Genomic DNA, 22,821 nt, shown 5'->3' on the forward strand with positions numbered 1-22,821 from the left:
ATGTTTGTATTACCTTGTTCAACATAATATTCATAACATTAAATATACTGTGAATTACCAGAATTAAGCCTAATATATTAATTAGATGTACTATCAGTCGATCGTGAGGTAAAAAATGAAAATGTTAATACCAAATTTGATTTTCTTATTTAGTATAGGCTTATTTAAGTAAGTTATTAACTTAAAATTAAAAATGTTAAAAAAAAATCCCCGTCAATTTGCGGACAGTTAAATAATAACGTTCATGTGCTTTGCATAGATCCTTATTGGATGGTAATCAATTTAAGGATTTTGGAGTAAAATGTCTGTAAATCGGTGAAAAATACTTTTTTTTTTCAGTTTCTCGTTGGAAGCTAATAATTTGTTTGATCCTTTCAAAAGAGCTATTCTAAATTGTATTTGAATATTTCATGTAATTTTTTGTCGTAATGAATGAATGACATTTTAAATTACACCTATACATGTTTCTCCTGACGAAAATCCAGTTATTGTATATTATTCCATCACGACAATAACAATTACTATCAACACTGCAGTACCCGCTGCTTACTTAGACTCGAATTTAACCCTGGGAATCAGGCGCAAGCTCGGTGGTCTAGAGGTATGATGCCAGGCTAGTGATCTGGAGATCGTGGGTTCGAGTCCCACCTGCGAACAACTTGCGATTTTTTTCGCATTTGTTTTCAAATGTACTGAGTATTCGGTACATTTCCACGTCAGGAGGGCAAATTACACCTATATATGTTCCTCCTGACGCAAATCTAGTTATTGTCTATTATTCCATCACGACAATAACAATTACTATATTTAAGCTTAAAACTAAGCTTTTACTGGCCATGAGGCATTTGCAAATATGGACGCTTTTCAGAGAAATGTTTTAACTTTGTGTGGAATTTACAATGTGTGGTGTCAGGAATTGCAAAGGCGTCGATAGTGTTGAGGGGGCTCACGTGAACTGACCAAAGTCCACACCGGTTCATATTTACAAATGGAACTAACAAGCTTACTAGACTTCTTATTTTTCTTAATAATAGAAATCGAAATGGTACTGAACTGGTCTACTATGTGATATAATTATTAATATTAAATCCAAGACATCTGTTCAACTCTTTTATAAAAATGAATTCTAGGCCGAGACATTTCACAAGGGACCGGTTAGGATCATTACAAAGGGTATGTATACATAGGTACGGCAACGGTAGTTCAGCTTAATGCATAACTATAGAATCGAACTTATTGTTATCTGCTCATAAACATGAATGTGTTTGTATTTTAATGGTAAACGAGGGAAAGACACATCAACCTGCCCTCACATTTTGCGACGTAATTTTACGTTTCGAGTCCCTGTCTTGTGTTCTCGTCTATATTTTCTTATTGATCTCATTTTGTTAATGTATTAGCACAGATGAAATTACAACCAATTTAAACATGACTTTTGATGTATTTTAATATTACACGCACCTGTACCTGCGTATTCCATAAGGGGAATGGGTAAAATCAATCCGATTTCAGAAACTAGGCTGAACATACCGAGTATGACACGTACGATATCGCATAGATGTTGAAATCCTATCAATAATACTCTGGACTGGTTAAGTGAGTCAATGGCCGTATTCGACTGGTCGTTCTTCGTTAAACCACGCCCACCTACGCAGTGGTAAAATCCTGACCAGTCGAATAGAAAACTGGTAAATACTTGAGACAAAACAAAATGGCTGCATAGTTACCGCGACACACGCTGCGTAATCAAGGCTGCGTCAGATTGTAAAAAAATGATTTCATCCAGTTTTTTAAATTCTGTTAGCCTACAATTATCTTTTGACTTCATTGTGGGTAAATATTATAAATTTTATTTTCTGAAATTTAATCTAAATTACATTAACGCAATTGTTGTTGCCAAACTGACCAATCGGCCATATTTTTTTGGTCACGTGCATAATTTAACGCTGATAAACGCATTCTGGTTACGTTAATTTTCGTTGTCAATGAAGTTTATTTTACGAACCAGTCGAATGAAAATAATACTCAACGAAAATTCGAATAACTTGTCCTATATCTGTCCTGAATACAGTATAACCGTCATTTTACACTAAGTCAATAGTACTAAGGGTTATAAAATCTAGAATCATGACAATCTTAATAATATAATGATGTTAATGACGATGATGTTGATGATAACGACGATGATGATGGTGTTGATGCTGCTGCTGCTGATAATGATGATGATGTTGATGCTGCTGATGATGAACATAATGATGATGATGATTTTTATAATAATAATAATGCTTCTTAGTATTAATAATAATTACTATTATTATTATTACTATTATTATTGTTATTGTTGTTGTTGTTATTATTAATATTATTATTATTATTATTATTATTATTTATTATTATTATTATTATTATTATTATTATTATTATTATTATTATTATATATATATTTTCCTGTACGCAGCTTGCCAATATTGAAGATGGGACCTACACAGTATATTTGAGCAGTGGTGGAATCTTGGAGGAATTCTTTGAAAAGGTTACAATCTCACTGATGATGCATGCGATTCAATCATTCTTACCATTAGAGAGTATAATCATTACTATTTTTACTATTATTGTATAATCATTATTACTGTTTTATCATCATCATCATCATCATCATCATTATCTTCATCATCAGCCTTTTTAATATTAACATTTATAACAAATCTCAAATCACCTTACCTTTGTACTGATTTGCTTGTTGCCCATTTTAATATAACTGATTCTCCTACTTTTTTAGTTTTATTGTCGTATAAACGATTTTGTAGCCAATTTTTAGCAGTTTAAAAATACGTTACTTGATGTGATATAGCTTTCTTTATTGATTTTACCTATTTTATTTATATAATTTGTACTTTATTATTCAGTTTTGCATTTGAATGTTCTTGGGCAAAGAGAGCCCCTCGATGACAAGTCTTCTTGCATTTGAGCAATCCTCATGCTACATAACTCCTTTTGTTTTTATACTAGCAAAATACTTTATAATGATATGATATATTATCAATATAATAGGTTATTATTATCATCATCACCATCATCATCATCATCATTATTACGATTACAAGTTAATATGCTCGTTATCACAGGTCGCCGAAATACAATGTAAAATTGATGTGATTGCCGATTTGGCTGACGAGGTGGAAAGCAACTACAGTAAAATAGAATTATCTTCAAAACATAGAAAAGGTTAGTTCAGAAGTTATGTCCATATATGGGCGTGGTATGACATTATCGTTCCTAAGATACGAACAAATCCACACATTTGTCACATAATACTTGTGTGAGCAGAGTTTAAATAGCATTATTCAGGTAAATATTAATTTTTAGTAGTTTTGTTACTCCTGATTGTTAGGTTTATATGGGTATCAGATATAGGCCCTATCAGTATCTTACGAAAAACTTTTGTTATACCTTGTTTCTATAGATTATTTCATCTTTTTTATTTCTTCTGCTTCTTTTTATTATTTTCCGTTTCCTTATATTATTTGCACATGGTTATTCTACCCTCAACTTTTGTCAATTTCCTTGATTGGATCTTTAAATTCGGTGCAATAAAAGCCTATTATTATAATATAAAAGCTAAGCCTATTTCTAGAAAAATGAAGTCATCAGCATATTTTAAATATCAATGAATAGTTATCATCACTGGTCCATGGATTCTCAATTGGCAAACCGGTAAATTGCAACTTCAAGCTAGCTCTGAAGTCCACATCAATTTAAATTAACAGAAACACTCTTGACTTTTAAGTCCGTGACCAGTGGAGGGGGGTTTATTATGGCTTATAAACAAAAACCCATCTCTCATTCCCTTACATTAAAAGGCATTAAAATGAAGTTATCACGTTTGATTTTGGCATTAAGATTCAGAGCAACATGTGTGTGTGTATTGTATATACATTATCATGTTCTTTATTCGAACACTGTATTTACCTTTCTTTGATGATTTATATATGTATATATATAATATATATATAATATATATATATATATATACTGTATATTATTTTTTATTTATGTATTGCAACAAAACATGTGTTAGAATGTCATATCACGTTTGATTTTGGCATTAAGATTTAGAGGAACAAGTAAAAGAACAAGCTGATCTTATAAAACGACATTCGAGGGAAACCAATGTCTTATTAAAAGGTAAAAATAATTCATTGCAAAATTGTTCACCACAATAGCTGTAATTAAATCAGAATTTTTACCATTACCACCATCGTTGTCGTGTCGTCTTCATCACCACTACTACTACCACCACCACCACCAACATCATCATCATCACTTCTGCCTAAGTACTCTCATTTCTATAATAGGCCGCCACAACAATTATCATCATCGCCGTCATCATTGTTGTCATTATTATTATAGATAGTTTGTTACTATATTTACTATGTTAATATATAAAGTTGTATTTGTGTTATATGACAACGAATATTGATGTTGGCCTATATAGGTCATATAAGCCTTGGTCTTGACATTGTCCTTGCTGAATTGTGGTCTTGAATGAGATGGAAACATATAGAATGTTTGTTACATCCTGCTCGGCATGAGGGCGTGTCTTGGAGAAGTTTCCATAAAATTGCTGCACGCTTTCGCCGATAGCGGTGACACTAATTGGTCGGTGAGCGTTGGGGACAGTTACAAAGTGTAACGCCTGTAGTGAAAAAAAATGTAGCGACACAACAATGTAGCAATTTTATGGACACAACTTTAACTGTTTAAAACTTTCAGAAACACGACTGAATACCGAATGAAACAAATGCAGGTGAATAATTAAAATTACATAAAAGATTAAAGGTCTATTACCATTTGTGTAAGGGATTGTCACCTACAAGTAGGACAGTGATATATTCGCTATTGACAATCCTTGGCACATGTATTGTGTGCCTAAATAAATAAATAAAAAAGTAAAAATAATAAATAAATTTATGTACCGGTACAAAATTTAACCGTTTAAATTTATGTTACCAGATGCGGGCTTCGTGAGGGCAAGGCAAACAATTCTGTAGATTAATTTGTTATCAAGTTTTGTTTGTTAATAGGTATTGAAGCAGAAATCGGCCCAACAGATGCAACTTTCAGAAACACGACTGAATACCGAATGAAACAAATGCAGGTGAATAATTAAAATTACATAAAAGATTAAAGGTCTGTTACCATTTGCGTACGCATAACATTAAAGGCCCAAGACGCAGGAAGTCTACGATACAAGCGCTTATGTTTTCATTAACCACCGCGCGGGTGGAAAGTGCACGCTGTGTGGTCCAAACTCTGCCCAATTTTTGAGCTATTGCAGTGCACGCATCATTTTTACCCAATTCTTGGACGATTGCATATGATTCATAACCCAACCGATGGTCAACTTGAGGTAATAACCATTAAATGGGTATATTTCTCCCAACGTATAAGACAAGCGTTTATGCCAATGTTGGTCACATTGATTATTTGCCCAACTACTATTTTTATCCATATATTGGGTGATAATTTACCAATAAAACGATGATCTCATTTTACTCAATTTTTCCCAGCATTTTTTACAGTGTGCGCGCGACGCATGATGCGTGTATATTAACAGGCTGCCAGCACATCAACTATTTACAATTTTACTGGGCATTGTAACTTTAGGCCTACTATAATAAACTGTTAATAATGTGCACACAAAGTCACATTCACACATGGAAAGTGGTTGGGTGTAGGCCTAATGTCTGGAATGTACGGTTCAAGTAAGCTGTGTTTGATTGTTAATCAAGTCATGGTTATTATTTATTCTTGCAGTACAGATACCTGTCGTGGCACTTCAGCGAAACAATTACGACATTTAAAAACTCACAAATTAGGCAAAAAGAAAAATTCAAGGGAAAGCTCAAAAGAGAAATAGAAATAAGTAAGTATAATATAGACCTACACACATTTAATCCCAGTGGCGGCGAACAGTGGGGTGGGGGGAGGGGATACAGCCTCACCGCCCGTCAGGGAGGCCCGCCGGTAGAGCAGAAAAACTACCATTTGTCGGGGAGAAATAAATATATATATTTTCTACATATTAATAGACTCTAAAATCGATTAAACAAGCCTTCGCAACCCATAAATTGTCATATTTTTTGGGGTTTCTCCCTATGGACCACTTTACAAAGATTTTGAGCGAAGCCCGACCACGCCCACTTAGTTCTCCTCGGGTTCATAACCCCTACCCCATTTCGGGCATCTTGGAAACCCCCGTCAGTAAAATCCTTGCGCCGCTCCTGTTTAACCCTATATACCATGATTGAATAAGTCCCTCACCCTCCACACCTTCATGGCCGAATGAACACATAACGGCGCTTAAGATAGAGGTATTCTATTGTGAATAATAAGCATCGACGGGCTTATGTAGCATACGTTACCGTACATTAAAAAGTGCGTAACTACGTCATAATTTTACCTTAAATTTATTTTTCATATACCCGAGAGAAAATAGTTAAATATGCCTAGGGACAGTGAGCGTCGCTACGAGACAGTGACCGTTGCTACAATTATTATTGCCCGTTACTACGTGATATTGACTGTTGCTAAGCATAAATTGATGTATAGATACTACCATGCTGATACTGTATATTGTTTAATTTAATTTTTATAATTTAAATGATTTTGATGAATTTGCATTTTTTGCTGCTGCACATGATTTTGATATTCTCCCTGTTAAGTTTGTTTGTGCATGAGTATGAGTATGAGCTAAACATACGGATATATTTTCGTTATACTGTCTTTTTCTCTAACTTCAGCTGAACAAAACTTTTCCGATGACCAAATGGAAGAAATGATAGAAAATGGTAACATTTCAACGTTCGCATTTAATGTAAGTTGAAACACAAAATACCAGTCGCATCATTTACTTTTCTTAATGATCAAAACTCTTAAATGAACGCAAACAAATTATTTTATTTAACGTAGATAATAGGTGATACGACGAAGGCTAAGCAGGATTTAGAACTAATTGTTGGACGTCATAATCTTATTTTGAAAATTGAACAGAGCATTACTGAAATACATGATATGTTCATGGACTTTGCGTTACTTGTTGAAAGTCAGGTAAGTTCGATTTTTATTTCAATTTATTTTGGCAATACCCAAGCGGCCAAAGTCGCTTATAACACGAACGTGATTGTGGATACAAATGCAGCGCCTGGGAGAAAATTCAATTTCGATAAGGGGCCCTAAATAGGCATAAATGTCGTGTTATAATATTTATACATGCAGTATAATGCAATGATATCAATACAGAAATCTTTAAAAAAAATCTCAATAAAAAAAAGGGGAAAAAAAGACAAGGTTTGCTTTTTTAGCCAAAAATGAAAATTTACAAAAATAATGCACGTAATTTCAGACTATAAATACACCAAGAGGGATCAGGACAGCACATAGAATTATACCTACAAAGGCAAGGAATAAAGCCATTAACCCTTCGAAAATCGAAAAAATGACAAAATTTCGCTCAAAAATTTAATTCAGAGATTCATAAAATTAAATCAGATAAATTTCGTCTGCAAGTGAAAGTAATTCAGGATCCAGAGTATAGTTTATAAATGTATCATTGTATAATGTATTGTATATATATATATGATAGGCTTACTTCAAAAACTTTGATTTACTAATCGTTTGTAGGGAGTTATGGTGGATAATATTGAACGCAATGTTGTGGAAACGCAAGAATTCGTCATATCGGGCGGTAAGCATCTAAAGAACGCACACAGATACAGAGATAAAGTACGACGGGTAAGATTTTCTAGTTTAATATTATGGCCTAAATAAATCATGTTTTAACTTGGCAACCAGTGGTGAAACGAAAAACAAGCGTCCCCTGGCTAAAGCTTCTTCGGGCCCATGCAGTCCTGCATCCAACGGTGCGATGGGTGCGTAAGCCCCAAAATCGGAAAAGGTTTATATTATTTAAGACAGTCGAGAATGTTCTGAATAGGCCTATACATTTTATTATTTTCTAATCTAATGTCAGGTCAGTATTTATTGGGTTTATGCAACATTAAAATTCATCTTTTATACATTACCATAATATTGTTGACACAAGTTTACCTTTTCTTCAACAGAAAAAAATCTACTGCATTGGTTGTTGTTTAATTTTGCTCATCGTCGTGGCAATAATTCTGCTGATAAAATACGTACTTATTACATAAATGTAATTACTTGAAGGTGATTTTTATAATATAAACTGGCTTTACTGAACCAAATAATGACACAGGGAATAGCTTTTGTGTAGTCGCATGTAGTGACGTTGAGACGTTATTGTGATATTCTAGAAGTTAGTTTCAAAACAACAATGTTTACGTCATTCGACGTAAAAAGGATTGGATTATTTTACAAAACGTATCTATTAGGAAGTAGTTGTTAAACGAATCGTTGATTTTGATTGGATGTTATTGTCCTAATCCAGTCCATACACACAATAACATCCAATTAGGAATAGTGCAACAACTGCCACTACTGTTAGGCCTACCTATTTAAAGGCTGACAACAATAAAATTGATGCAACTCCTGAATTAAATTGGTTTTGTATCGCTAGGCCCGTGCAAATGTTAGGCCTTATTGTACAATGACTTCATTAAAAAATATTTCTGACGAATTGATTAAACTCAGAGTTTGCAAACGTGATGTTATAATTTATTTATTATTAGAAAACATATCTTGACCACAATGACTGATTTCTGAACCGTGCATTTTTCATGAATTAATAACAAACAATATACAGTGTTTACAATTTGAAGACGTTATAAACTATGCATACACATCGAAATTCTATAATTGTAATGTTTAATTACTGAATCGCATTACCTTCAGCCCTGTTGCGAGATGTTACAATCTTCTAAGACACCAGAATTAATCCCGTTTTGTTAAGCTAAAAACTATAAAAATCAAATTCAATATTTGAACTGCTTATAGTACTTGAAGAAGTTATCTTTCATTAGACGAAAAGAGATATTCTCGCCAACTAACGGACGCATTTATATTTCCATTGCACGAAAATACCTACGATTTTGCTTGTCGTAGCTTTCGCTGTCTTCTCGACAGTGTCATCGGTTATTAAGTTTCGCCACACATCCGGTGTGATCAAGTGAATGCAATAATATTATAAGCCACAATCAGTTCGACAATGAAACTGTCTGAGAAGACAGCGAGAGAATAAGGAAAAGTAAATGAATTACACCAGTGGTGGATTTAGGGGGAGGGGGGCACTAAATTAAAAAAAATAAAAGAAATAATGGAGAAAAAAAAATTGTATTCAAATTTAAGTCTGCGGGAGTGCCATTTCCAACCATCTAGGGGTGCCATAAATAATAAAATTTCTATCCTCTATTTGTGAAAATCCCTCCCCTCCATTACAAATTATTGGATCCGCCACTGCGTACACTGACTTTAAAAGTTAACTTCTACTTATAAATGAACTGCCTATTCTTTCTTTTGCTGGTAATCTTAGTGATTGACAATCATAAAAGAACTTATAAAGGTCTTTAAATCAACGAGCACATATTAAAATCTGTGTATTGTTAAAATGGAAAGCTGAAATTAATTTTCAGATGAAAGTGTATTTAATGAAACTCCCTTATACACACAAATACTACGGTACTTAAAAAGCTATATAGATGATCCAGTATACAGCAAGTGCGATGTGGACGAATAGTTTCTCAAAATAAATATGTCATGCCAACTCTAACCAGAAGAGGATATCAATACCATCAGTCGCAGAAGAAATATGGAAACTTAATCTGCAAAACGCCCTCCGTCATTAATTCGACCGTTCAGTAAATCTCTCCCCTTCAGTATTACTGTAAAGGTACCACAACCGACAGTGTTTGTTTCACGCGCGTATTCCTGACCCCATCCCTTCCGCCAACTGAATGACACGTTCTGATTGGTCAGAAGTTTGATATGAATAGTACAGAAAGGTCCATTTACTTTACGTTGGCCATTATATATAATAACAAGAAGCCTTGGGCAGCCTAACGAAAACAAATAGGCCTACATTCCATTTCCATTATCCGTGTTCCATTTCAATTTTGTTGCGCAATTTAAGATCAGGCGATCTTTGACTAAGTGAGAGTTCAATTTAGGAGAATAATTTTAATAATTATGAGTGTATTTTACAGTTTCATTACCGACCCATGGACCCAGGATTCGGGGCAGTTCCCCACCCCCAACCATTTTTTGGCATCATCTCCCGGGTTTTCCTACGTTTATGGTCTCGTTTAGTAACACATCAAAGGAGCGAAGCTCAGCGGAATAGTCCATTATATAAAAACACAATATGTTGCTTAATGATACACTCCCACAAAGAAACAGCGGGAAAACAAAAAAAACCCTTTGGATTGCTTATTTAAATTAATTACAAAAGCTTTCACCATTCAATAAGTCACAGCTCGAAATTATTAATGGTTTATAGTAGATTAAATTCTCAAATTTGTTGGCAGACGTTTAAGGGTAGGCCTATGTAGACTCCAGAAATGGTAGTAGGGAGCTTTCAATTTGCGCAACGACACTCATGCGTGACCGACCGTCCTCGTTCTCGGCATGCAGGAAGCTAGCACAACGTAGATTTGGTCAAATTGCGCCCTCCACGCGACGCAGATGAATTATTAGTAACGTCATTACGTTCTAGGATCTACTGCGTCGTGAGATCGAAAGCTCACTATTATCTAAATGTCCGATAATTGGCGAGAAACATTTTTTTTTTCCCGATCTAGTTATTCTATTGAAATCTAAGTTATTGATATATAGGCCCACAAAATTGTTTTACACATTCGGGCAATAAGTTGCTGCCAATATAAATAAAAACAATAATCCATAGAATATAGGCCTACGGTATATATATATATTTCAGATAATATAAAATTTAATTTTTTATAATGCACAAAATATTACAAATAGAAAACATATCTATCTTTATACGTCAAATTCATCATCTCGAATCTTCACCGTCATTCAATTGGACAACTCATACCACACGTCTAGCGTGGTAGTACCTAAAGCTGGCCAATCACGATGCCGTTTGTCCGGAGTTTCAGCCCTCTCAACATAGGCCTACTTCAGTCACGGGTCTCTACAACCAAGTCGTGTTGAAGAAACTTCAACAATTCACCCTTCTTTGAAAACGCAATGCCCAGGGGTGGCGCCAGGATTTTACCAACGGGGGAGGGCAATGTCCCAGACAAGAGCGAAGTGAGCGTGTTTGGGCATCGCTCAAAATGTTTCGAAAGTGGTCCAGAGGGAAAAGCCCCCCCCCCCCAAACCCTGAAAAAATATGACAATTGAGGGGTTTCAAAGTCTTATTAATCGAATTAATAGAGTCCTACTAATAATAGAAAATACATATATTTTTTCTTCACGACGAATTGTGGTTTTTCTCCCCAACGGGCGGAGGGGTAGCTTGACCCCCGGCCCCCAATGGTGCCACCCCTAGCATTGCTGGGACAACATCACGTCCGTTCCAATTTATGAAGTGGACGGCATATAATCTGAGCAGCAGACTACAATCAATGCTAACTATGGTCACAAATTATAATCTATTTTTATACACATGTATCAATCGAATATAAATAAAACTAAATTGAATGCCTCTGAAATTAATTGTTCTGAAAGTTTGCTATATATAAAATTATATTCTACAAGAAATGAATGATTTATTATACATTTTTTATATAGGCCTGTTTTCGGATTTACAAACAGGCCTAAGAAAACTTAAAGTTATTGAATATATTATAAACTCATTCGGAGTCAGAGTCACCGGCTTCCTTACCAGAACAGCATTTCGTTTTCATAATTTAAAATTTTAGACTGATCATTTACGATTACAACTATTAGTGGAGATAAGGAGTAGATGTGTATAAGAGACAGGGTTGTTGTTTAATTTTGCTCATCGTCGTGGCAATAATTCTGCTGATAAAATACGTACTTATTACATAAATGTAATTACTTGAAGGTGATTTTTATAATATAAACTGGCTTTACAGAACCAATTGATGAGACTAGGGAATAGCTTTTGTGTAGTCGCATGTAGTGACGTTGAGACGTTATTCTGATATTCTAGAAGTTTAGTTTCAAAACAACAATGTTTACGTCATTCGACGTAAAAACGATTGGATTATTTTACAACACGTATCTTTTAGGAAGTAGTTGTTAAACGAATCGTTGATTTTGATTGGATGTTATTGTCCTAATCCAGTCCATACAAACAATAACATCCAATTAGGAATAGTGCAACAACTGCCACTACTGTTAGGCCTACCTATTTAAAGGCTGACAACAATAAAATTGACGCAACTCCTGAATTAAATTGGTTTTGTATCGCTAGGCCCGTGCAAATGTTAGGTCTTATTGTACAATGACTTCATTAAAAAATATTTCTGACGAATTGATTAAACTCAGAGTTTGCAAAGGTGATGTTATAATTTATTTATTATTAGAAAACATATCTTGACCACAATGACTGATTTCTGAACCGTGCATTTTTCATGAATTAATAACAAACAATATACAGTGTTTACAATTTGAAGACGTTATAAACTATGCATACACATCGAAATTCTATAATTGTAATGTTTAATTACTGAATCGCATTACCTTCAGCCCTGTTGCTGTCTCTTATACACATCTAGATGTGTATAAGAGACAGTTTCTATAATAGGCCGCCACAACAATTATCGCAGATGAATTATCAGTAAGTCATTACGTTCTAGGATCTACTGCGTCGTGAGATCGAAAGCTCACTATTATCTAAATGTCCGTTAATTGGCGAGAAACATTTTTTTTTCGATCTAGTTATTCTATTGAAATCTAAGTTATTGATATATAGGCCCACAAAATTGTTTTACACATTCGAGCAATAAGTTGCTGCCAATATAAATAAAAACAATAATCCATAGAATATAGGCCTCGGTATATATATATATATATTTCAAATAATATAAAATTTAATTTTTTATAATGCACAAAATATTACAAATAGAAAGCTAAACATATCTATCTTTATACGTCAAAATCATCATCTGGAATCTTCACTGTCATTCAATTGGACAACTCATACCACACGTCTAGCATGGCAGTACCTAAAGCTGGCCAATCACGATGCCGTTTGTCTGGAGTTTCGGTCCTCTCAACATAGGCCTACTTCAGTCACGGGTCTCTACAACCTTGAAGTCGTGTTGAAGAAACTTCAACAATTCACCCTTCTTTGAAAACGGAATGCCCAGGGGTGGCGCCAAGATTCTATCAACGGGGGAGGGCAATGTCCCAGACAAGAGCGAAGTGAGCGTGTTTGGGCATCGCTCAAAATGTTTCGAAAGTGGTCCAGAGGGAAAAGCCCCCCCCCCCCAACTTTCTCCCCAACTTTCTCCCCAACGGGCGGAGGGGCAGCTAGACCCCCGGCCCCAATGGTGCCACCCCTAGCATTGCTGGGACAACATCTCGTCCGTTCCAATTTATGAAGTGGACGGCATATAATCTGAGCAGCAGACTACAATCAATGCTAACTATGGTCACAAATAATAATCTATTTTTATACACATGTATCAATCGAATATAAATAAAACTAAATTGAATGCCTCTGAAATTAATTGTTCTGAAAGTTTGCTATATATAAAATTATATTCTACAAGAAATGAACGATTTATTATACATTTTTTATATAGGCCTATTTTCGGATTTACAAACAGGCCTAATTTGTTAATTGAGTCAGAGTCACCGACTTCCTTACCAGAACAGCGTTTCGTTTTCATAATTTAAAATTTTAGACTGATCATTTACGATTACAACTATTAGTGGAGATAAGGAGTTCAGCTTCGATTTATAGAATGTTTCTAGGCCTATTTCCTCCTCCTCTGGTTTTATATTTTGACATTCACAAGACTACATGCAAAACAATCATGGTAGGACTACAAGCAATACAATCATCACCGTAAGTCCAATGGCGATAAGACAACACGCAGCGATGTAGATTTTCTTCTGTCGAGACAAACGTAAAACAATTACACTTACATAAAACGCTATTGCATTATGATTATAATTAGGCTTACGTATTAAAAAAAATTATTATAAAGAATAAAATACTGTATTGTAAAATGTAAAAATAAGGTCAGAACCACAGTGATGAACCATGAAGTGGCGTTGTAATCATGAGATGCAAAATGAAGTTGAAAAGCAGATCAATTTGAGATTTAATTTTAAAAGAAAATAATGGTTTGATACTAATATTAAGCAGATACTACAATAACAAAGATGTAGCGCAATACGATTTGTTAATGATAGTGTGTATATAAATATTAATGGTATGAATAGAGTATATAAACATTGTAATGAATGATGTCGTTAGGTTCGCAAGATGTTTGACTTTTGAACAGATATTCCGGCACTGCAGATGGAAAAGTAATAAACAGAGCAGTCGTGATAAATATACGTGACGTACGTTACACGAATCATCCGAAAACAATGTGTGTTTATTGTTTGTCAGTACTGTAATACTGAGCACTGATGAAACATAGCTTCATGAATCCTATATCTATTTGTTGAGAAGACAATATTTTCAGTTGTTTTTGTTCAGATCATAGGGGTATTGTAAGGCTACTATAGTGCTACGTTGAGAGGCCTATATCTATTAATTATGTATTTTCAGCACAAAGACGTTTTATACTGACATGCCAGTGTCGATATCAGCTAGAGCCAAGTTAGGCCTACACATAATGTGCAAAATCAACACCTTTACCGCACATTCTTTTTCAAATAAAATATTTCGCATCAAAAAGTTTCATTTTGGAATCGTATACATTAAAAAATGCGCGCTATACTTTTTCCGATAAAAACTTGCTGTCACAAATTTGACCAGAATTTTTAATGGTGTAAATTGATATTTTCGACAGGTTAGCACTCTTGTAAGGTAGTAACCTTATATTTCTGATCATCTTCATCAATTGAGTGATAAATAACAATAATTGAATGAAATTTATGACAATGATATCAAACAGACGCATAGCCTTGTTTTATAGAAGAAATATTTAATATTTATATACATATCTGAGAAGAAGACCTATAAAATAGCAAACAAAATTAATTGTACATAATCAGAAACTGACATGAAATTTACAACCAAATTGGAAAACATTAAGATAATGATTGACCATAAAATAGGTCCATATTGGATGGAGGTGTAAACTAGCTTATTTTATACCTCCATGATTACAGAGTGGAGAAATATATAATACACAACAATGCAATCAGTCTTGCTTTCATGTGACCAGACACGACAAAATAAGTTTTGTTGCACCAGAGACCGAACATGCGCAAGTCATACTGATATCCCTCCAAATAAGGACCACATCCGGGACTGTGGTTCCCATGGTCTTTAGCAGCTTTAGCATAATACAAAATAAGACATTTGTTAATTTGGGACCACAAAAATGTGGTCTTTAATTTGAGGTGATCTTTAATTGGAGTGATCTTAATTTAGAGGGAGACCTGTATCTAGAAATGGGTGTATGACGATTGGGACATTTATGCCCGTCTGGAAAGGGAAAAACTGCAAACTACTTCAAAAATCCGCTATTTGAGGTAGGACTTTGGCCGTATTCGACTGGTCGTTCTTCGTTAAACCACGCCCAACTGCGCAGTGGTAAAATCCTACTTAACGAAGACGACCAGTCGAATAAAAAACTGGTAAATACTCGACAAAACAAAATGGCTGCATAGTTACTGCGATACACGCTGCGTAATTAAGGCGGTTTCGGATTGTGGCAGTATGGGTTTTTCGTAAAAAAAATTTTTCATCCAGTTTTTTAATTCTGTTAGCCTACAATTATTGTTTGACTTCAATGTGGGCAAATATTATAATTTTTATTTCCTGAAATTTAATCTAAATTATATTAACGTAAATGTTGTTGCTAAACTGACCAATCGGTCATATTTTTTTGGTCAGGGCACAACTTAACGATGATTAACGCATTCTGGTTACGTTAATTTTTGATGTCAACAAAGTCTATTTTACGAACCAGTTAAATAAAAATAATAGTCTCACGGATACACAAGTTTACTTTTATGGCCGCAACAATTTCCGAAGGTGGGGATTAATTGGAACGGTCAATTTAGGTGCAACTTAACTCATTTTATTTTATGGGGCAGCTGACTCTCAATGAGTTATAGTAAAATTTTGCTTAAGCTGCCCCTGACCATAATTTTTGTTGTACTGTACCTTTTGTAAATGTGTATTGGTCGAATAAATAAATGAAATGAATGAAATGAAATTTTGTGGAGAGTCACATCTTATGTGTTTACCGGTATGGTATCTAGACGGAAAACATTCACTGTACGTTACCTAGTATTTAAATGCCATCTGAATTGAAATTTGATACAATGTTTTTGTAGAGCAAATGAAATAGAACAATAAAACTAAAGATATTAATTGCTTATTTGTATTTTCAAGATATTCTTAGTTTCAAAAAAACGGATTGTCCCCATTTAGATTTATTCGAAGACTCTATTCAGCTCTGAGACCAAGAAGGAAATATATTTCCTCCATGATGAGACAAAGTGGGATAGGCCTACATACTATATTTTTCGAGATATGCACTGTATTTTCCATTAGGAGACTTTATTTCTCAAGTTATTGCGTAATAATGCAATGACTAATTAGAACGACGTCCATTTAGTAATAAAAAAAAATTATTATCATTATTTATCACCTTTGAAGGTTTTTTTTATTTTTTTATTACTGTACTATTTTTGACAAAACCCAAGTTACTATGCGATTTGTATTTTTAAGTAAGTTATTATCTCTTTCAAACGAAAATTAGAAAACGAACAAATTCAATACCTATTTTCTTGGCATAAAGCCAAATTTGTTGGTACTGATTTTAAGAATTTTTTCACGGTAAAATGTTCATTTTTTTCTAATCTATCGGAAAGAACCTGTAAAATGGAGTTTCAACTGAGCTTATTCATATGACCAATCAGGACAGGAATAGGAATACACGCGTGTCCCACAAACGCACACTGCAAACGCGCACTACGTATGCCCATTACGTTTTGTAAGGACCATGGCTTAGCGGAAACGTTCATTAGCAGTTCAATGCAATAATTTTAACTTCTAGTACTGTACTGGTATATGCGATATTGTAATTTTTTTTTGCAGAATTGATTTTAGATTTCATTGAAAAATGACTAAAAAAACCAATATATCCTAATATAATATATTTAAGATCTAAAGAAACAGGAATACAAATACAAAAAAAATATTCTATTAATACAGGTATGAATAACAAGCAGAGAAAGTAAATCATTAATATATAAAAATATTTATATAGTATTTATACAAATATTATATAAACTAGTATTTATATAAATACTATATCAATATAGTGTTAATATAGGTATGAACAGCAAGTAGAGAAATTGAATCATTAATATATAAAAAATATTTATATAGTATTTATATAAATATTATATAAATATAGTATTTATATAGATACTATATAAATACTATACAGTGTTTATATAAAGTAAGTTAACTCTGCCTCAAGTAAATAATGGATAACCACTGGTTGAAATAGTATCATTACAGCCAACATTATTTATATATCACCAGCAAATACAACATAATAGTTATAAATAACCAAAGTAATTAATTAATAAAATCTAATCAGTTTAAATGTTTTGTAATTAAAAAATTCTTTTAATGGCTGATGTTTATGGTGGAAGTTAATGGACTTAATTAGCCATCGACATATTTGACATTTCATTGAAAAGTGAGTGTAAAATACATAAACATAGATTTTGGAATGTAACACTCAGTGTTAAGTAAACAAAAACATAAAACATGAGTATATACAGAAGTAGCACCTCATAATATGCCCTTTCGTATAAATTGTTATTAAAAGTTTGCAGCTTAATTCTCAATCTTCGTATAGTTGGTAATTTGTTTATAAAATTAACGAGTAACTATAGAATTATAAAGATTATTTATTTATAATATTATTTATTATTATTATTATTATTATTATTATTATTACTACTACAGTGATCAATTAAATTACTGATATCAACCAACAAATCTTTTTTTTTTGTTGCACCAAAGGTCTTTATTATTATTTGGAAATTTTGAGTTGATGCTCATACACATTCCACATAAGACCCAATTCACACGAGATAAAATGTTGCATGTATTCCATTGCTAGAGAAAATTTAGAACATGTCCCTGCGCACGTGTGAATGCATGCATTCTCTGCAGTATTAGTTGCGCACGCATTGTGGCATTTGGCACTACCTTCTCCATAGAATCTTGTCGACTAACGACAGTCAATGCAGTAAGTGCCTGGGTTTTTAGCAAATATTTGTGTGTCAGGTAAAGGAAATAAATGTATCCTTCACTGTGATGCCTCAGAATAGAATAGACAGCAAAACACTATATTTACGTACAATTCCGAGACGATGTTGGGGATGGATTTTCCAGGGGGAAGTCCCCAGTTATCCCGTCTGCAGAGGGGGAATAATCACTGTGTAAATGGATCGGTGTATGTACCAATTTTCAGCAAGGTTTGTATAATTTCACTTAGGCCTATATGAAAACAAGGGAATCTCAATAGAAAAATATCTTAAAAGTAACATTTAGCACCATTTCCAACTAACATTTTTTCTCGAGTGAATATGGTGTAAGATTTATATCAGCTGAGATATGCATAATTAACATATTTCCGATGTTGTCAGCATTTAAAATAATGAATCAATAAAGAATTACTGTTTTGGTAGAAAAAATCAAAGAAATTTGATAGAAATGAAAAAATTTTTAAGCATTTTAATAAATAATATAAAACGATGAATTTTTAGTGTGATAAAAGAGATGATTTGCGTGAAAAATTGTAAACATATCTTAAACTTCACTATCTTTGGTATGTACTAAAAAGGATGAGGGTGATTGATATCCATAAACAATAGTTCATGTATGAGGCTTGCCATCTTAAAACCAGCAGCAGTGACCGAAAAATGAACTGCATTTTTAATATATTTTTATTCTCCACATTATAAGCTTTAAAATGATGGGTCATTTACTGGAATAAAAACTGCTATACTATCGCCAAATTTATGAGTAAAAGTATTACGGCTTCTCTGTATTTAATCATAAAAAACTGCCACATTCTTATACAGTAACTCAGTTTAACAACTGATTTGTTAGGCAGGGGCGCCGCTAGCTACAGCCTTAACATCGGCGCTGGTTCCAGCTGCTCCTCGCCCATGGTTCAGTTGGTAGAACCAAGTCTTCTCAGATAAGGACTTAAAATGGAGGTCCAGTGTATATATCTGGCTCGTGTGCACTTTAAAGAACCCATTGCATCTTTCGGAAGAGTAGGGGGTTACCCCGAATGTTATGGTTCATTTCAGCCCCTGTCGTTGTGGAATGATGTGATCATGTATCTACCAAGAAGCGTCTCTTTACGGCTGCTAGGTAGTCACGGACCACGCCCATACGCAATTCAGCACAATGACGCTGCAAGTTATGGGTTATTCTCCTACCTTTACCTTTTTTACCTTTTTAGAAACAGTACGCGGGTTTTGGAATAGCGAGCCTCATATAGTAAGCATTCATAAATAACGAGACGACTTGAAACAAAGTTATATAAATATTTCATATAATTAAACAATTCTAAATAATAAGAGTGGTTGTTTATTATCTTATAAAAAAATATAATATTAGATGTGTATAAGAGACAGGTGTTAAGTAAACAAAAACATAAAAGAATTTTTAGTGTGATAAATGAGATGATTTGAGTGAAAAATTGTAAACATATCTTAAACTTCACTATCTTTGGTATGTACTAAAAAGGATGAGGGTGATTGATATCCATAAAGGCCAACTCAGACAGCGTCGGCCGACGCAGCCCGACCCGATTTATCGTCGGGGACAGTCTTAAGCCGTCGTGAGAAATATTAAACATGTTTAATATTCTACTACGCGACTGCCCCTGACGCACACCATCGCGTCTGCGTTCAACTCACACAGACCCGACGCGACAACAAATCGCGTCGGGCTGCGTCGGCCGACGCTGTCTGAGTTGGTCTTAAACAATAGTTCATATATGAGGCTTGCCATCTTAAAACCAACAGCAGTGACCGAAAAATGAACTGCATTTTTAATATATTTTTATTCTCCACATTATAAACTTTAAAATGATGGGTTATTTACTGGAATAAAAACTGCTATACTATCGCCAAATTTATGAGTAAAAGTATTACGGCTTCTCTGTATTTAATCATAAAAAACTGCCACATTCTTATACAGTAACTCAGTTTAACAACTGATTTGTTAGGCAGGGGCGCCGCTAGCTACAGCCTTAACATCGGCGCTGGTTCCAGCTGCTCCTCGCCCATGGTTCAGTTGGTAGAACCAAGTCTTCTCAGATAAGGACTTAAAATGGAGGTCCAGTGTATATATCTGGCTCGTGTGCACTTTAAAGAACCCATTGCATCTTTCGGAAGAGTAGGGGGTTACCCCGAATGTTATGGTTCATTTCAGCCCCTGTCGTTGTGGAATGATGTGATCATGTATCTACCAAGAAGCGTCTCTTTACGGCTGCTAGGTAGTCACGGACCACGCCCATACGCAATTCAGCACAATGACGCTGCAAGTTATGGGTTATTCTCCTACCTTTACCTTTTTTACCTTTTTAGAAACAGTACGCGGGTTTTGGAATAGCGAGCCTCATATAGTAAGCATTCATAAATAACGAGACGACTTGAAACAAAGTTATATAAATATTTCATATAATTAAACAATTCTAAATAATAAGAGTGGTTGTTTATTATCTTATAAAAAAATATAATATTTTTGACAGAAATAAACTAATGTAATAGTAGTTTCTGATGAATATGCAAATATGCAAATGAGCAGGGTGTAATAAACGTGAGGTATCCAGCATGATGCCATCTTGAACTATGCAAATTGGATGAGTAAAACAATTGCAATGATTGCGAGAAGTACAATGCAACAGCAGGCAATATAGAACTTCTTCTGCAATTTGAATAAAAAAAATACAAAACTCACTGATACAAGTAGAAGCTTAGAAGGTGTCAAGATGCATATTGAAAAATATAAGCAAATAAAAAAAACATGCACTGATGGGCCTTTCCAATCAATGTTAACAATTGACCAATCAGAACAGGGGTACAATATACATGTCTAACAAGCACACATGTTGTCCCACAACACTAGCCTGGTTCTCACGAGAGCCCTATTATCCGGATCGAGAGCTAACCGTTAGCGCTAACTGTTAGCACCTGTGTGAGAACGCCCAATCGGTTAGCGCTAACCGTTAGCGGTATCCGGATACCGCTAACGGTTAGCAAGTGCTATCGGTTAGCACGTTGAGCGCGTTTCTATCATCAACCAATCACACGTACGTGTTTACAATTTCCAGCTTCTTATTGGCCAGTTATTCGATCATCATATTCTTGGTATCCGGATTGGGATCTTCTCGTATGGACGCATGGCAGCTAACGGTTAGCAGGATCCGGATCCTGCTAACCGTTAGCTGCCGTGTGAGAACATAGCCAGTGTCATTTTTTGGGACCTTAGCAACAATATCCAAGGGGAGGGGCTTAGGAGAAAGGTCCATTTTTTAAAATTAACTTTCACACATTGGAACAAGTTTCTATAACAAATGTTTTTTTCAAAATTTTGATACTGTTTTAGAATTAAAAATTTACCATCCGAAATTAATTAATTAGTTCTATAATTTCATCAGATTTAAAAGGAATTTAATGTTGCTTTAAGATTGTTGACAAAAATTATCAAATTGACAAAAACCAAATAATTTTAAACAAGATGTTTAGATTCGAGTAAAAATATATTTAAATAATAAATAATAATTAATGTAATAGTAATATAATAATATATTGATTATCAAATTTTCTCAACAGTGAACAATGGTGCTTTCTTGTCAATAATAATAAAATCACACAATGGGAATGAATGTCTTGTTCAAGCATGTGAGGGCAGTCTCACATGTTGAGATTTTGTTTATGATCAATTTTGCTTCGACACTAACAACTAAAATGTTTTTAAAACATGACTATCTGACACCTTGCCCCAACTTCAGCGCACCAGACGATTTTAGACTGAGCATTTCATAGCACAGCTAGTCATAAGCAACGCGTGAGACTGGCTTTGGAGCGTAAGATTTCAAAGCATGTGGCATTCATAAATATGCGAACATGTGAATTTTAAACATGCAAAATTGAATAAAAGATGTAATAATATATTACAAAAAGCAGTGATCTTTATAGTAAATACTATGCAATGCAAACATACGAAAAACAATATGACAAAGGACACTGATTGCAACAAGTATAGATGTGTTTACAAAGAAAGAAATATTTTAATTTTAGAAATTTATGCTGAGGATGATTTTTTGGAATTGACGTTTTCTGATGGTGATCAATATTCAAAGATCATTTGTCCCATAGAAAATACCAAAAAAAAATTATATTTAATATTAACTTGTTCATTGTGAAGTAATATAAGAATTATCAACTTGAATATTGAAATTAGTGTATTTAAAAAAAATGTTTACCCATAATTTTACAGCAAAAAAATGAGAGAAACACTTCTAGTTATTTTTTATCATCATTATCCAGTACAAAAATCAGGGTACACAATTTTTATATTCAATTATTTCTTTGCTCAAGTTAATCAGTTGTATGTTACAGCAAAATGAGCAAGTTAACATGTGAATTTTAAACATGAAACATTAAATAATA

At 34.0% G+C, this 22,821-nt stretch overlaps 2 protein-coding genes across 5 annotated transcripts in view; one reads left to right on the plus strand and one right to left on the minus strand.

Annotated features, from left to right (window-relative positions):
• The first annotated feature begins 907 nt into the window (after nucleotides 1–907).
• Nucleotides 908–12,463, plus strand: LOC117112558 (syntaxin-like). Of its 2 annotated transcripts, XM_033255644.1 has the most exons (11): nucleotides 908–1,173; nucleotides 2,459–2,533; nucleotides 3,126–3,225; nucleotides 4,111–4,185; nucleotides 5,085–5,158; nucleotides 5,818–5,926; nucleotides 6,804–6,877; nucleotides 6,973–7,110; nucleotides 7,684–7,794; nucleotides 8,124–8,142; nucleotides 11,924–12,463. In XM_033255644.1, the coding sequence occupies exons 1-11, from the start codon at nucleotides 1,120–1,122 to the stop codon at nucleotides 11,989–11,991; spliced, it is 897 nt and encodes a 298-aa protein (XP_033111535.1). In that variant the 5' UTR covers nucleotides 908–1,119; the 3' UTR covers nucleotides 11,992–12,463. The 2 variants fall into 2 exon arrangements, with proteins under 2 accessions (XP_033111535.1, XP_033111534.1); XM_033255643.1 differs by lacking the exon at nucleotides 11,924–12,463 and having other exon boundaries at nucleotides 919–1,173; nucleotides 8,124–10,379.
• A 1,298-nt stretch (nucleotides 12,464–13,761) lies between these two features.
• LOC117112559 (syntaxin-like) overlaps nucleotides 13,762–22,821 on the minus strand; it is a 42,433-nt gene continuing 33,373 nt past the window's right edge. For 2 of the 3 annotated variants that reach the window (XM_033255649.1, XM_033255646.1), the window contains exon 10: nucleotides 20,598–21,073. In XM_033255649.1, the coding sequence (XP_033111540.1) occupies nucleotides 20,996–21,073 (78 nt within the window). In that variant the 3' untranslated portion in view covers nucleotides 20,598–20,995. Of the gene's footprint in view, nucleotides 14,029–20,597; nucleotides 21,074–22,821 lie in introns of those variants that run through there. The other variant, XM_033255645.1, reaches the window with a different exon arrangement.

Source organism: Anneissia japonica, unplaced genomic scaffold (assembly GCF_011630105.1).
Source record: "Anneissia japonica isolate Jap-2015-1 unplaced genomic scaffold, ASM1163010v1 scaffold287715_len1027211_cov185, whole genome shotgun sequence".
NCBI classification, from domain to species: domain Eukaryota; kingdom Metazoa; phylum Echinodermata; class Crinoidea; order Comatulida; family Comatulidae; genus Anneissia; species Anneissia japonica.

What these genes read in the sequence shown, in the direction of transcription:
- LOC117112558 (XM_033255644.1), top strand. Translation starts at nt 1,120, where the DNA reads ATGAATTCTAGGCCGAGACATTTCACAAGGGACCGGTTAGGATCATTA. An exon ending in ATCTTCAAAACATAGAAAAG is followed by an intron (nt 3,226 to 4,110) that starts GTTAGTTCAGAA and finishes TTTGGCATTAAG; the next exon opens with ATTTAGAGGAACAAGTAAAA. An exon ending in TTTCAACGTTCGCATTTAAT is followed by an intron (nt 6,878 to 6,972) that starts GTAAGTTGAAAC and finishes TATTTAACGTAG; the next exon opens with ATAATAGGTGATACGACGAA.